Here is a 16483-nt window from a genome sequence, read left to right on the forward strand (position 1 = left end):
AAACTGTTAAAATGGAGATTTGGGGATGGTTTCCTGGGTCAAGGGTCCAGCTCAGGCTGGGACAAACAATTCACTTACAAATATGGCTCATATGGCATCAGTGTGCTGAATTCCCTGCACATACAGATCCTTCTCCTTGTGTGTAAAAATTGATTTTCAGTGCCTGTGAGGGAGAGAAAGGGATGGCCTTGCAGTCTCTTGTTCAGGGTTTGTTTTCATGCTGGACCAGAGATGGAGCTGTGCTAGGACAGGAACACTCACTGCACTTCCTTGGGGTCCTGGCTTAACTCACATTCATGTGTGCAGCTCTGAACCCCTCACCTGAGGCTTTTTCTTCTTTTTTCACCTCTCCTCAATAAAAAGAGTTTTTTTTCCTGACTTGTATCTTCTATTAGCCAGGAGCCATCAAGGTGCTTTGATTTGTAAAGAGATGATTCTTAAGTAGCTTCTCCTGGTTGAAATGACCCATTTTGTCCATAAATGAGGCTGTACCTTAATGCTTCCCTGGGCACCTGCTGCATTCTCTGTGTCCCTAACAGCTTTCCCTGGGGGAACTTGCTGTGTTCTGGCATCCCACATCTCCTGTGGCCAGTCTTGCCCATCCAGGGACACATTATCCATTGGGATGGCAAGGAGAGGAATGGTTTTCTTGCCTTTTTAGCCTGGATGGGTGTCAGATGGGACATGTTGTAGATAGATCAGTGGGGTTTGGGGTTTTTTTCCTTTCTGCTTGTGCTGCTCTCCCTTCTGGCTCTGTGTTTTCACGCAGCATCTTCCCTCAGTACCAGAGATAGAAAAAAGCATCTGGTCTTTCCTGCAAATGTTTCCTTTTGGAACTGCCTGTATATCCAGTGTCTAAATATTTCTCTCTTTTCGAGTAGCAGTTTTCTTTTTGAAGGAGACCAAAGAGGTTACGTGTAGAAATAAAACAAACACTGGTGTGTTCTGAACTCTTTGGAACACAAGGTGTTTACTTAAAGGTGCATTTCTCAGGTCAGCTTTAGCTTTAGCAGACATTGATATTCAGTGTCCAGCTCTAGGGTAGATAATTTTTCTCTCTCTGAAATCTCTGTTCAGTCTTCTCCATTTGCTTTGACAGCTCAGCTCCAAGTTAATAACAATTACATTATTTCCTGTGTTGTTACAGCTTGAACAAATGAAGCAGCAATTCCCATTGGTGGGGCTTTGCATAAATGAATACAATTGCAAGAGGGTGGTTATCCTCGTGTCTTTGCAGATAGGAGTTGAGGGTGGTTATTTTAACATAAAAATTAAAATATATTTAGATCACAAATGGTGCACGCTCTCAATTTAAATGTTGGTTGCAAGGGTGATTTTCCCCCTTTATTCTGCTTTAAAAAGCACAGCATTGAAAGCCCTTGAAACACAAGATGCAGCAGCACAAAGCAGGGAGGTAACAGACGTCACCACAGCAGAAAGCACTAATAAATTTTGTCATGCAATTAGTTCAGGGTTTGGATCCTGAGTGATTGGGCTGCTTTGCAGAGGGGTGGGATAGAATCTCAGAATGGTTTGGGGTGGGAGGGGAGCTTAAATCCCCCCCAGTGCCACCCCTGCCCTGCAGGGACACTTCACTGTCCAGGTGCTCAATGTCCAGCCTGGCCTGGGCACTGCCAGGATCCAGGGCAGCCCCAGATTTCCCTGTCCTGTACCAGTGCCCTGCTCACCTGTGCCTCAGTTTCCCCACTCCTGGAATGGCAGAGCTCTTGGCAGCCTGAGGCTGGAATTGAGATGAGTTCTTCCACCAGGTTTGGTGTCCTGCTGGGATGGAGCTGTTAATGGATGGAGCCCATGGGGGACCACAAAAACCCTCTTCTGATCTGAGCTGGTCTGCTCCCAGCCAAGCTTGGTCACTGCAAATTGAAAATGAGAGAGAGTCATTTCAGTAGGATCAGGTTCTTTTTTCTCCCCCTTCATGGAAATGCAGGAATGATTAATAATCAACACGTTTCTGTGGCTGCTTTTGTTCTATATTCTTTGAACCTCTTAGGGCTGTCATCTATTAATTTTAAATCTCAGAAGGAACAAGTATAGAAATAGATGATGGAGTAATCCAAGGGTTTCTGAAAAGGTGAAACTTGTCTGTGGTTGAATATGTGCATTTTGTATTAATCTCTGAGTCTCCTGTGTGAAAATACTGCATTTGAGAACAAGAGAGGTCTTCATTTTGTCTTCAAATAAACTCATCATCTTATGGAGCATTTCCATCCTTGTGAGTGCAATTTTGTAAATACAAAGTCAACAACTTCTGTGTACAATGTTTCCATCATTGCCAGCTACATAACTTCTTCATTGCTGCTCTTCTTTCATATTTAAAACAAAAAGAGAAGTTACTATCTGTGTGTTTATTCTCTCCTTTGAACAGGCATTGGCCTTGGGAAAATATCAGGTATCTAAGTATAGAAAAGTCAGAAGAGAAAATGCTGAATTTCTGCAGGGAATAGCTGGCTTTCTTTTAATTTTAGTTTTGCTGTGCAAAAATGTGTTTGGTTTTTTCCAAGTAATGAAGAAACAGCTGTGTTGGTGTTAAATATTCAGTGGATTTGTAAGTGACTTATTTAAAGATCTTCATCTTTATAAGATTTCCCTCATTTGAAAGTACCCTAAAGTTTGATTTTTGTGAGGGGGAGTAATTTCTTTTGGTTCTTACCTTTCTCCAGTTGGCATTTTGGAGAGTTTGGGTTTAAAACCCGAAATAACACGACACACCTTTTTGTTGCCAACAAAGTATTTGATTCCTGCTCTCTCCAACTGCAGAAAAGTTGGTGAAGACCTTCTAAGTGCTTAAAATAGGCAGTGGAGATTTGGAAAAAATGATGAGTGGTGGATTGCACAACCAGCCTGGCTGGAGCTAAAACTGCTTCCAGATCTTTCTGAGTGCTGGAGAGGGGCAGAGGGAGGAGAATGGGCCCCCAAAACTGAGCTGAGCTCTGAAAGACCTAAAAAAAAAATAGGGGAGAGACTACCTGGGAGGACAGGACAAGGGGAAAGGGTTCCCAAAGGGCAGGGCTGGGTGGGATATGGGGGTGAAATCCTTCCCTGGGAGGGTGGGCAATCCCTGGATCCCTGAAAGTGCCCAGGGTCAGTCTGGATGGGGTTTGGAGCAGCCTGGGACAGTGGAAGTGTCCCTGCCATGCTGGGGGGGAGGGATGAGCACTGAGGTCCCTTCCAGTCCAGAACATTCCATGGATCTTTGCCATTCTCTGAAAGGAGTTTGATATTCATTGCTGGAGCTTTGGGTGCCTGTGCAGGAGCTTTCTGAGCTGTCCTGTAGACCAAGGGTAGAATTGACATAATTGCAACTCTTAGTGCCCAGAACAGTGGGAAAAGCCTCTGAAGGGCAGGCTGGAATTGCATGGGAATGTTTGACTTGGGTGTTTCTAGGCAGGTTTGTGTGAAAGAAGGTGGTGATATCCTGGGTCAGCTCTGAAATACTCAACTCCCTTCTCCATATCATTTCAGCCTTTCTAACCTTAGTATTTGGAATTTTGGGCAAGTCTTGCATTGTATTTTCAAATGATTAATGTACTGCCTAAACATGGCCTAAGTTTGTGGTGGAATCTATTGTAAGAAAAAGAAGCAGCTCAGTTTTTGTCAGGTTTGTCAATATGCTTTGAGAGCAAGAATTGGGTGTTTGAGATGTGGCTGCTTGGGTTTGGACTGGAGGAAAGGGCTGGAATTTTGGAATGTGTGCTAGGTTGGGAAGGAGCACAGTCTAATCAAGAAGGGAATGTAGAAAGGAGAAGAACAAGTGGGGTGGAAGGAATTGACAGTTGGAATAACGTTGCTGGCAAGTTTCCCTCTTCCTTGAGCCCCAAAATACTTTGGAACACGGGGGTTTCTAGCTTTTGCTGCCTGTGTGCTGCTGGTGCATGCAGAGGGTAACCAATCCTGGCTGTGATATTCTGGGGAGCTGCAGGTGGCAGAGCCCACGTGGGCTGTGAGTGTCCCACCAGTTCATCTCACGTGGTGCAGGTGCAGCCTCGCTTCATTCCACGCTGAGCAGTCACTGGGGATTCATCTGGGGAGCACTGACATGCACATTTAATGTGTGCCCATGGAGCATCCATCATCCTGCTGGGGTGGTGTAGGATTATGCAATCCCTCTTTCCTGCAGGACCTACGTTGGGTGTTCAGGCTTGATGTGTCATCATTTCATCAACTGTGACGTAGTATTTTATTTTTGTACTTCTTCATTGTGCAATTCTGCCATTTTTCACTGTATATCATGAAGATCTGAAAGGAAAATGCATTCCTTCCTGGTTAATATGCAACAAACAGTCTATAAAAAGATGTTGTTACTGTGCAGTAATTCTTTATTTATCACCTTTGCTATGTGGCTAAAGCTGCTCGAATCACTGAGTGGAGCAGGGAGCTGATGCTTTGGGCTGCTTTAGCTTCACTTTTAATTTCTGGCTTTGGAATTTTGGCTTCTGTTGTAGAAAGAGGCCTAAATTCCATAAGGATGGTGTGTGACAAGCATGGGTTTATCTTGCTCAGTCATCAGGACTGTGGGTCACAGATCAATGACCACGGTGGTACTCAGCCAGCACATCCTTGACTTTGTAAACATCCAAGGCAGTGGAGTCTGCAGATCTAAAAGTCTTCTGGCCATAAAGTTCATGTAGTTTGACCTGTGGCAAAATGCATTTGGTGGCCATATGAAGGTGAATAAGGCCAAGCTGAATTTCTCACCCATTTCAGAAACAGATTTCATAGAACAAATACTAGGGAAAAAAATATATATTGGGTGCTTTTCATTGTTTGTTTTAGATCTGTAGCTTTGTTACTAGGGAGAAAACCTAAGGAAAACATGTTAATGCTTTCCCTTCTTGCACTGGACTGGGTCAGAGTCTTGTAGCCCTGCTTTTCAGGCAGGAAGAGGGGGTTACTTGCAGTTAACAATTTGGAAGTTAAGTCTAACTTGACAACTTTCTTGACTGAAAAGGATGGAAAGAAGTGCACTGTGACTAAATCTAGCCTACAATTAATTCTTCTCTGCAGTTCTGTGTGTTAATTGCTGTCATTGTGTGAACTGATGGTTTAAGCAAAAATAGCAAATTTTATAACTGGTGTGTTGCTTACAATGCAGAGTCTTAGCTCGGAGTGCCAGCCTGCAGTGGCTCTTTGAATCTCTGCTGTGCTGTCAATCCCTGTGAATCATCCTGATGGGAATGGAAAAAGTGGTGAAGAGCACAAAGCTGGCAAGTGTGGTTTGCACCTTTCCTGGAGGTTCAGCAGCCCCAGGCTGGCAGTGAGGGTGGAAGTGGAGCTGAGTGTTTGTGCAGAGATGCAGCTCAGCCTCCCCCTGAGCTCTGTCCTTCCCCAGTGCCATGCCCAGCTCATGCCATGGGATCTGCTGTGGGGTCCTGGGCTGGTCAGCCAGGGGGTAGTGGGCTCATCTCTAAGGTCCTTCCAGCCCAAACCATCCTGGGATTCTTTGCCCTTCTGTGAAAGGAGTTGGGTGTTGCCTGGTGTGCTCTGGGGGTGGATTGGAGGAAAGGCATGAGCAGAGTCCATCTCAGGCAGCATCCAGAGGTGAAATCACCAAGCTCTGTCTCCAGCATGGGATTTCTCCTTTCCTGGTTGGAGTGTCCATGAACCAGCAGCTCTGCATCTCAGGCTCTGAGCATTAACCCCAGCTGGGTTTCTCCTCACCTTGCTGCTTCCCAAATTGTGCTGCTTGGCTGTAGGGATGCACCAGGAGCCTGGCCATGTGGACCTGGAGCCTTCCATCACTGCTGCCAGAGAGGCTGGGAACAGCCTCCTGCCTCTTCTGGCACTTTGTTTGAACTTCTGAGCTGCTCCTTCAGGCCCTGCCTTTCAATAGCTGAATTTATTTTTTTGCGTGTTCCGTTGCTTAGCGACAACAGGAGGAAAAACAGTCACTGCAGCTCATGTGGGTTTATTACTGATAAGTTAGCATCTCTAATACAGAAATGTATTTTTAATAAGACTAATGAGCTGTGATTCCTGACTTTTGCCAGGCAGAATGTTAAATAAACTGTGTTTCTGCATTGGGTATAGAACCTGACACGCTGAGGGGTTTGATGTTACCTCAAACCATGCCTTGAATGCCTGTGCTTGTGCAGGCTCTTGTTTGAGGGTATTTTATGTTCCTGCCACTTCATTAGGTGAGGAGTTTCTCCTATTTTTTTTTTTTTTTGCCCAGTTTTCCTTAGCAATAGAAGGGATTTGATATAAAACTAAACTGACAACAGCAACAGTGAAAAAATCCAAGGCAAACCTCTCCCCAACTTGATGGAGTTTACCTGCTGAAGTACAAAAACTCCAAGCAGAAAGTGCAGAAACCAAGTCTGTTTGCCTGGGAAAGCGCTGGAACGTGTTCCCATTTTAGTCTGGTACTGTTTTTGACTGGGACAAGTTATAAATTTTCTACTCTTGCATCAGATGTTGGCAGCAGCAGTTAGTTTTTATCATTCATGGGGCTGCATTCCTGTCGCTCAGAAAAGCATTTGTCTGATCAGGAGCTTTTTGGAATTTGTTTATAAAGCTTTCCTTGCCGCTGGAATATTTGGAGAGCATCAGCAGCACGAATCCAGCTAATTGTGGGTGTCTCAGCCCTCCTTGTGTTTGTTGCCTGCTTTTCCAGATTGCCTGTTCAAGCTGTGTCCCATGAACCGCTACTCGGCGCAGAAGCAGTTCTGGAAGGCAGCAAAGCCAGGAGCCAACAGCACCACGGATGCTGTGCTGCTCAACAAGCTGCATGTGAGTACAGCATCCCTCCCCCAGCACCCAGCCAGCCTGCCTGAGGTGAAATCAGGGTTTCCAGCCTTGGCACAGAGTGGATGGAGCAATAAATCAGCGTGCGAGATTCCTTTGGAGGTGTTCGCTCCAAGCCTTCAGTCCTGTGGTTTATGACAAAATCGTGGAATGAGCTGAGTTGGAGGGGCCCACAGGGATCATCCCAGCTCCTGGCCCTGCACAGACACCCCAGCAATCCCACCCTGTCCCCAGGAGTGTTGTCCAGTGCTCTGGCAGCCTCGGGGCTGTGCCCATTCCCTGGGGAGCCTGGGCAGTGCCAGCACCCTCTGGGGGAAGAACCTTTCCCTGAAATCCATCCCAAAGCTCCCCTGGCCCAGCTCCAGCCATTCCCAGGGTTCTGTCTGTGTCACACAGAGTGGACAGAACCCCCTCCTGTTCCTGCTCAAGCTCTGTGCCCATGGCACTGGGGTAGCCCTGGCCTTTAACCTGTGGTACAAATAATTGTGCATTTTGGGCATTAAGAGCATAAAAAAGGGACCTTTGAAGCAATTGCACAGGGGAGTCTCAGGCACTGCATTCAGCATGGCAAATCAGGAGCTGCTGCTCTCATCAATCCATTGGGACTGCTCAAACAAACATCAGTGCTGTTGATACATGGGAAGGTTGATGGGTAATTATGAGTAATTATAAGGCCAGGCAGCCTCTGCTTCCGTATTAGCATGCAGTATTTAATATTTTCTGGGTAAAATGTTGACATTCAGCAGCAGAAAACTCAGTAAGGCAGTTGATTGCTGTTTTTAGAGCTCCTATATAAAAAAAAAGCCAACTTAACTTAAATACCATCTGTTGACTTTAGAGTTAAATAAACTCAGTGTTTATGTTAAAATTACATAGCTGGAGTACTTCATGTCAAAATTACAATTCTAAATATTTTTAGGCTCTTTAAGCCTATATTAAGCTCATTGTAGCCTGGAATATGAAATGGCCCTGTAGGAGAGTGTCACTTGCTGATTGCCATATGGCTGCCTCACTGCTGCACTTCACAAAGACCCACTGGTGGACTCCTTCTGCTTCAAGAAATGTATTTATAACCCAAAAGTATCAGCTTGGCAGGGACAAAGCTATTTTGGTAGCACAAAGCTGCCTCACCTGGGCTGTGTTGATAAGGGAAGTGGGATGTGGCAGCAGGTTGGGGGTGCTGGGGTTGGCTGCTTGGGTGTATCAGGAGCAGGGAAGGTTCATGGGTTTTAACAGGAAACAGTCTAAATACTGCAATATGGAGAAGAAAATTGGAATTGCCCTGGATTACATTCTCATGTGGAGTTTTCTCCTAAGCACATGCCAGTGCTGGTTTTGGGACCTGTCCCCACTCATCTGACACTTGGCTCTTTTGTGCCAAGTGAAATACAGGATGAGATTCTTCCAGGATGGGATTTTCCCAGGATGAGATTTTGCCAGGATTAGCCTGAGCCCAGTAATGTTTGCACAGAAATGTCCCACCAAGACCTGCTTGATTTGGAGGAAGGATTTGAGTGCCTTACAGTTTTATTGGGGATGATTTAATCTGCATCACTTGGACATGCAGTGTGATGGGATCAGACAGGTCTGCAGTGACCAAGGGCTTGAAAATATTGTCCCATGGACCTCACTCATGTCAGAACTTCTTCCTGCCAGTCCTGTGTCCATGGGTCACCTTCCCCACTTGCTGGAGTGCTCTGCACCCTGTGCCTGTGCTCCAGCTGTGAGCTCTGCCCAGGATGAGATTTCTTTATCAGAGCATTTCCAACGCAGCTGATGATGCAAGATGTCTTCATCATCATCACTTGCCTTTTTTGGCTTCTGTTTGTCTGCTGGTGGAATTTATTGTCTGCCACGGAGCACTCCATGCTGAGGTCAGGTTATTTTAAGTTAATGCCATTTAAGGGATTTAAAATCTGGGACACTTGTCTCTCTCTGGTCGCAGCATCCGAGCTGCTTGAGGAGCTGACATCTAGTGGCCAGAAAATTGCTTCTGCTGGAGTCACTGTCTGGTCTGGGGGTGCTTTGGAAGTACATCCTGAGTCCTAGTTGTACTTTCATTTAAAAAAATTGTTTTCTGTATTTATAATAAATGTGGCACCCAGCATGGCAGGACAGTCCTGGCTGTAGTTGCTGTTGTTTGGGAGGGCTGTGATGTCTTGAAGAAACATTTTTCTTGACTGAATAATTGGAAATCAAGCAAAAAAAAAGCTGTATTTTAGTAATACAGAGAAAATTGTGCTGCATTCCATGACTGAATAAAATTGTGAATTTGAAAGAGCAGCTGTATCTCAGGTTCTCCTGGAGCAAGAAGCCAGTTTTCATACCTAGCACAGCATCTAAAAATAGCACATTTTGAGTGAGCTGGAGCTGATGAAATTCTCTAACATTGTGCAAGTAGCTGCTCCTTTGTCCTGGTACTTCACTGTAGTGAGGAGCTGTGGGCACTTTCCTTCTCCAGGGGAAACCTGGACCCACCACAGTCCTTGAGATCTGAGAACTAAACCATAATCCTTGATGCTCAGCCTCCTAAAAAGTCCAATTTTAAATTGCTCTTCACCTCCAGAAAGGAGTTAAAGCAAATACAGATTTATGTTTTTAATTCAGAGCATCACCCTTTCTGTAAAGTTAAGGAGAAGTTCTTTACCAAATGAAATTGTTTAAAAGCAGCCTGGGCCAAATAGCTCACTTTAGAAACAAGAATGGCAAGAGGCTCATTGTTAATTATTAATTAGGTCTTTGTGTTCTTATAATAATTTAATTTTGCAAGGGTTTTCCCCTTTCCTTCCCCTGTCAGTGTGGTGCAGGAGTGCTCAGCTGTGGCACAGAGGATCCATCACCTTGGGGAGGACAAGCCCAGGTGTGGGGAGTGGGGAACTCCCAAATCCAGAGCTGCAGTGGGCATTTGTACATTGGAGTCTCCAGAAAAACACAGCCTGGAGGGCAGCTGGAGCCTGTATTGGCCAAGGAAAACAAAGAAACAAAGTTGAGGTTCTTTCATTCAGTTTGTGTAGAGGTCAGTAGAAAGGAAAATAAAATTCCTGGCTGGAGTTGTTGCCCATCCCTTTCTCACCTCTCCCCCCTAGGTATCTGCCTTCTGTCTTGTCTGAGCTTTTCATCTCATGTTTTATTCCAGAATTTTGTCCAATTGTACCCAAATTACAAGTTACATAAATGATGTGTGTTTATCTCCCCAAACAGTTGAAAAAGGGAATTGGAAATTACGCTGTTGGAAACTGGAGAAAGAGGAAATTAGGCTCTTTCAGATGCTTGCTGTTTTTCCAGTCCTTTGAAATAATCTCGAGGAAAAGAGAGTCTCACAAAACCCCCTTTTTGTAAAACACTCAGCAATTGAAATGCTCTCCTTTGATTTCAGCATGCTGCAGATTTGGAAAAGAAACAGAATGAAACTGAAAACAGAAAACTGCTGGGAACAGTCATCCAGTATGGGAATGTCATCCAGGTAAGGCTGTGAACATCTGTGCAGAATGGAGAGGCTTCAGTTGAAAATTCCCTGCTCAGTGGACTTCAGATTTCTGGAATTCATGATCAGGAGTCTGTAGTTTTGGTTTCACCATCTCTGAAGTGGGATCCTGGGATGCAGGGCTGGGGTGTTATGGCTTTAATGAGGTCAGGTTGTTTATTATGGGTTAAATGTGTTTGGTTTTGAGGTCACCATTGATTGTTTTCTGCAGAAATACTTGTTAGAGCCCTCATTAGAGTTGCTGGAAGGTGGCACATGTACAGCACCAAATATCTCGCAGTGAAATGTTGACACTTAAATCAAAAACTGACACAGAGAAGGAAAATCAATAGAAACAGTTACATTTTCTGTTAGAGGAGACCAAGCAAAGCAGGAGAAGAGCAGCTTTGCCTCTTAAAGAGCCATTTGGTCCCCAGCATTTCACAGGTTTTGGTCCTGGGTTTTTTTGAACAGTTTGTTGTAAGTGATGAGGGCATCTCCATGTGTTTGTCCTAGTGGGCAAGGGCCAGTTGGATAAAGTGAAGGTGTTTGGCTCTGTGTCTGGGTGTGGGGGGATTGAATCCATCAGTGTTTGTCCCCAGTTCAGTTTGCAGTCCTGTGTAGCTTTGCAGTTGTCTCATGCACGCTCGGGTTATTGAGGGGAGGAAGAGGAGCATTCTTAGAACTGAACTCTGATTCTTATTCTAGCTGCTTCACTTAAAAAGTAACAAATACTTAACAGTAAATAAGAGGCTTCCAGCCCTGCTAGAGAAGAATGCAATGAGGGTGACCTTGGATGAAGCTGGAAATGAAGGCTCCTGGTTCTACATCCAGCCCTTCTACAAGCTGCGCTCCATTGGGGACAGTGTAAGTGCTGGGAGCAGCATCCCCAGCCATGCCTGTGCATCCCCATCCATGCCTGTGCATCCCCAGCCATGCCTGTGCATCCCCAGCCATGCCTGTGCATCCCCATCCATGCCTGTGCATCCCCAGCCATGCCTGTGCATCCCCAGCCATGCCTGTGCATCCCCATCCATGCCTGTGCATCCCCATCCATGCCTGTGCATCCCCAGCCATGCCTGTGCATCCCCAGCCATGCCTGTGCATCCCCAGCCATGCCTGTGCATCCCCAGCCATGCCTGTGCACCCCCAGCCATGCCTGTGCATCCCCATCCATGCCTGTGCATCCCCATCCATGCCTGTGCATCCCCAGCCATGCCTGTGCATCCTCACCCATCCCTCTGCATCCCCAGCCATGCCTGTGCATCCCCATCCATGCCTCTGCATCCCCATCCATGCCTGTGCATCCCCAGCCATGCCTGTGCATCCCCAGCCATGCCTGTGCATCCCCAGCCATGCCTGTGCATCCCCATCCATGCCTCTGCATCCCCAGCCATCCCTCTGCATCCCCATCCATGCCTGTGCATCCCCAGCCATGCCTCTGCATCCCCAGCCATGCCTGTGCATCCCCAGCCATGCCTGTGCATCCCCATCCATGCCTGTGCATCCCCAGCCATGCCTGTGCATCCCCAGCCATGCCTGTGCATCCCCATCCATGCCTGTGCATCCCCAGCCATGCCTCTGCATCCCCAGCCATGCCTGTGCATCCCCAGCCATGCCTGTGCATCCCCAGCCATGCCTGTGCATCCCCATCCATGCCTGTGCATCCCCATCCATGCCTGTGCATCCCCAGCCATGCCTCTGCATCCTCACCATCCCTCTTTATCCTCACCATCCCTCTTTATCCTCACCATCCCTCTGGGCACTGCCTGCACTTGGGAGCCCTGTCCTGCCATTAATGCAATGCACACATCTCCCAGTGCCTGATGATGATGCAGGAACAACCTTTTTGCTATGCTGTCATGAGGGGGAGGAGAATTGCTATGGTAACTCGTATTTTGGAAACGTGGAATGATCTAACATTGGAGGGAATAAGGGACCTAATTAGGCTGGCCTTGCACAATTCCTGCTCAATTCAAAATGGTAGGAAGTGTTGAGCTCCTTCAGGAGCTTTGGAGGGAATAATTAGCATCTTGGATTTCAGTGTTGTCAGCTTGGAATCAAAATTCGTCATCACTTGGGATATGAGAAGTGAGGTAATAAGGAAGTGAAATGCTCCTGTTGGTGGGAAATCTTTAAATGCATTGACACTTCAATCCCTTTTGCAAAATCTGAGTCACTTGGGTATAGAATCTTCCTGAAACCAGGAGGTCATAAGCTTCAGTGTGCTCTGGGTTCAGGCCAGGTATGTTTGGCACCTAAACATGGTGACTTTATCAATCAGCTATCATTTATCCTGTGGCCCCATCTCTACCAGAACTCAGCCTGCTGCTTCTGCAGCTCTGAGCCCAGTAGCATAGGGGTTTTTGTCTCAGTGACTGAGTTTGGTGAGCTAAAGTCTGAACCAAACAGAATCCTGGTGGAATACTCAGACTGACATCTCTCCAGATTGCAAAAGGGTGATTTCCTCCCATTGCTCCCATTAAAAACAAAAAAAAAAAATGAAAGGAAGAAGAAGCTTTCTCAGGGTACAAATTTGTCTGATGCTGCATTTCTCTGCAGGTTGTCATTGGAGACAAAGTAGTCCTGAATCCTGTCAATGCTGGCCAGCCTCTCCATGCCAGTAGCCATCAGCTTGTGGATAATCCAGGATGCAATGAGGTAAGGGGGCTTTGGCACAGCTGGAGCAGCTGTACAAACCTCTCTGTGCTTCAGCTTAGCTTTGTACATGGTTTAGAATTCAGCAAGTTGGTTGGTACCCATTCCTAGGAATGGTTATCCTGGTAATCAGTCACTTAAAAGCAAAGTGTTGGAGCTCTGCTTTCTCTTGGGTGCTGGCAGAGGTTTGAATTTGATCTCTTTTGTATGAGTGGCTAAAAACAAGTTGTTCCTTCAAAATCAGGAGCAGTGGCAAAGGGATGTGCCCCACACTCATCACTGTGAAGAAAATTAAATCTACCAGCACAGATGTGTAACAAGTGACTTCCAAGCAAGCCTTGTTCTGGAGCAGATGCAGAAAGGGCTTTGCTTCTCCAGAGCAATGCAGCCAGGCCTGCAGGCTTTTGGTGAAGGTTGTTTAAAGAATAAGACAGTAGCTCATGGCAGGGTCTTGTGCAGGCACAGGACAGTGGGACTGATGTCTCAGTTCTCCTTCCAGGTCAACTCAGTGAACTGCAACACCAGCTGGAAAATCGTGCTCTTCATGAAATGGAGCGACAACAAGGACGACATCCTCAAAGGGGTGAGGGCAGAGCTGTGCTGTGTGAATGGGCACTGCTGGGCTGGCACTGCCCTGCTGGCACTGCCCTGCTGGCACTGCCCTGCTGACACTGCCCTGCTGACCCTGCCCTGCTGACCCTGCCTGCCTTTGCCAGGGGGACGTGGTGAGGCTGTTCCACGCCGAGCAGGAGAAGTTCCTGACGTGTGACGAGCACAGGAAGAAGCAGCACGTGTTCCTCAGGACCACGGGCAGGCAGTCTGCCACGTCTGCCACCAGCTCCAAGGCCCTCTGGGAGGTGGAGGTGAGGGCTGAGCCCAGCCTGGGCTTGGCTTGGAGGAGCAGTTGCTCCTTCTGTGTATCAACACTCTGAGTTTTTTGCTTTAGGTGTAATTAAAATCCCTTCCCTTGCTGTGCTCTGATGGTGCAGCACAGAGCTCTCCACTTCAGGTGCTTTACAGTTCAGGAAAAGGGCACAGAGAAACATCAATGAAGTCATTATCTAACCAGTCATTGAAATTTAACAACAGCTTATAATTTCCACTGTCCTGCTGAGTGTACTGAGGGCTCTATTCTTGGTGTGGAATAATGTGATTATGTATATCCTCATTTGATAGGAGGCTGCAGCCCCTTCAGTCTGCCTGAACTGGCTTTTTTAATTCACTTGGCTTTTAAACAGAGTGACTAACACCTTGGCCATCACTGGCTTCTGAAAATAGCCTCAATCTGTTGGTATTATTAGTATTGGTTTATGATCTTAAATCTGATTAAATTATGAACTGCGTAAAAGAATCAAAAAATAAATTGTGATGATGGGTAGGTTCTTTTATACTCCTTTTCCAGAAGTATCTGCTGTGGCATTCAGCTTCTCCTGTATTTCAAATGCAAGTCTGCCTGTAATAGCATTACTTTATCACATTATCAGTCTGTGCCAACTGCCCATGTGTGTGCAGTTACCTGGCACAGGTGAGAGTTTTTCCCTGAAAGGTGCTGGTGTGATGAGATTTCTTTAGGGATCAGGTGTACCCACAGCCAATGTGGGGTTACAGGTGTTGGAGGCTCTGCTTGCCCCACTTTGTCACTAAATATAAATATTAATTTCTTTGTACAACATTGTTGCTTTTTAAATATTTCCAAGTGTCTTCCCTTATCCACTTTAAACAGTCAAAAATTTAGTTACAGCCATAGGATAATAAATTTGTTGCCTTTTCTGGGGTTTGTTTCAAGACCTGGCAACACATGCACATAGAGAGCACCACCTTTAATTAAATCCTAAATTGAAGTGAGCTATTCCCAGCCAGCTCAGAGCATTCCCTGCACAAAGCTGGCTTTGTCTTTTCTGGTTGTGTTTGCTCTTCCCTGCCCAGGAGCTGGGGCAGGTCCTGCTGGGGGCTCTGGCTGAGTCCAGGTGTGTCCCTGTCCTTGCAGGTGGTGCAGCATGATCCCTGCAGGGGGGGAGCTGGCTACTGGAACAGCCTCTTCAGGTTCAAGCACCTGGCCACGGGCCACTACCTGGCAGCAGAGGTAGGTGGGGCAGGGCTGGCACCCCTGCTGCCCTGGCACTGTGCTCTCCTGCTTTGGCACCTTCTCAAAATCTGTCATTTCCCACCCCAGAACTGGACACGGGGAGGGGAGGAGAGTGGTCATTGGGTTAGTGCAAAAATAGATGCTAAAAGGAGGGAGTGAGATGAAAGAGCTGGAAGAGCACTGTGGTTTGGGGTAGTCATGAGCTGATCACACTTTTTGTGTGAATTCTGGAGTCAAGAACTTCTGCTGCAAAGAATAGGCACTAAATAGTATCCTGTCATGTGGGCACTGGAATCAATGTGACTTTATTAACTGATGAATAAATGGTAAATGACTGAGAGCCTTTGGGGGAAAATGAATTCAAGTGTTGGTAATTTCTCTTGAATCACTGATTTTTGAGCAGAATCATAGAAATGAGTATAAAATGAAAGCACTGACTTCAGACAAGTCTGTAAGAGCTGCAGATAAAGTCCAGATTAAATGTCCCAATTTTTATTCTTCTGATAAGCAGATTGGAAAACCAGAAGCATTTTGTCACATGCACACTGCAAATCCTTTTCAGAAGTGATCCAGTGTAGAGCTTTTCCAGTAAATCTTGGGTTTTCTAATCAGCCAAAACAAAGACATGCTCTTAAATCCTGAAAGAATATCCCAGAGGAGATTGCTCACCTGATCCCTGGTTAGAATCATGTTTGTTCTAAAAGATTTCTCCAAGCCAGTAATTTCTAGTTGGAAATTCCACTTGAAATTTAAACAACAAAAAGCAAGCATGAACTCGTTACCTCTCTCCTCTTGCTCCAGTAGAGATTCTCCTGGATGAGATGAATCTCCTGCATGTTTGCAGGTTTTTAACTGTGATTTTAGCCTGGTGGCTGTGCTGGGTTTGGGCAGAGTGCTCTGCTGGAGCAGTGTAGCCCACTGGTGACCATGAGAGGTTTGGTGGTGCTCAGGCTCTTTCCCACTTGCAGCTGTGCTGGAGTTTTGACTGTGATTCTGTTCCATCAGGTAAACCCTGACTATGAGGAAGATGACCTGGAGTGTCAATCCTCAGTAAGTATAGGCAAGGGTCTGGTCCTGCCCTGGATTGAGGAGGGCTTGGCACACACCCAGGGCTCACCTGGTGCTCAGCTGGTCCAGGCTTCCCTGCTAGTGAAGAAACACAAACCTGAGAATGCTCTGAAGGCTTTTACAGCCTATCCAAGGAGTGGGTTAACACCTTAGTGAAGAACAACCCACTTGGAGCTGAATTAACAGTACCTGAACCCCCCTCAACTCCTCCCTTTGTGGCATCTTTTGCTTTCTTCCTGTTTCCTCAACCTTTGCTTCCTTGGAGCACTGTCCTGCCAAGGGCTGGGAATCCAGCTGCTCAGGGTGACACCAGATGGGAATTGTCCCTGAGGGAATGTCCCCAGTGCTGTGCCTGTCTGACCTCTGTGCTTAAGCAGCAAATTGGCTGTTGTTGTACCTTGTGTGTGACAGGGGCAGGAATGGCAGGGGAGGGTGATTCCAGT

General features: G+C 46.5%; 1 protein-coding gene across 1 annotated transcript in view; it reads left to right on the forward strand.

The window, feature by feature from the left end:
• The window catches only part of ITPR1 (inositol 1,4,5-trisphosphate receptor type 1), a 158846-nt gene that overhangs the window by 37685 nt on the left and 104678 nt on the right, over positions 1 to 16483 (forward strand). Inside the window, 8 exon segments of the mRNA XM_079316953.1 lie at positions 6635 to 6750; positions 10142 to 10228; positions 10937 to 11095; positions 12791 to 12889; positions 13386 to 13469; positions 13603 to 13749; positions 14874 to 14969; positions 15978 to 16022. Of these exon segments, the coding sequence (XP_079173079.1) occupies positions 6635 to 6750; positions 10142 to 10228; positions 10937 to 11095; positions 12791 to 12889; positions 13386 to 13469; positions 13603 to 13749; positions 14874 to 14969; positions 15978 to 16022 (833 nt within the window).

Source organism: Erithacus rubecula, assembly GCF_903797595.1.
Source record: "Erithacus rubecula genome assembly, chromosome: 13".
NCBI lineage: Eukaryota > Metazoa > Chordata > Aves > Passeriformes > Muscicapidae > Erithacus > Erithacus rubecula.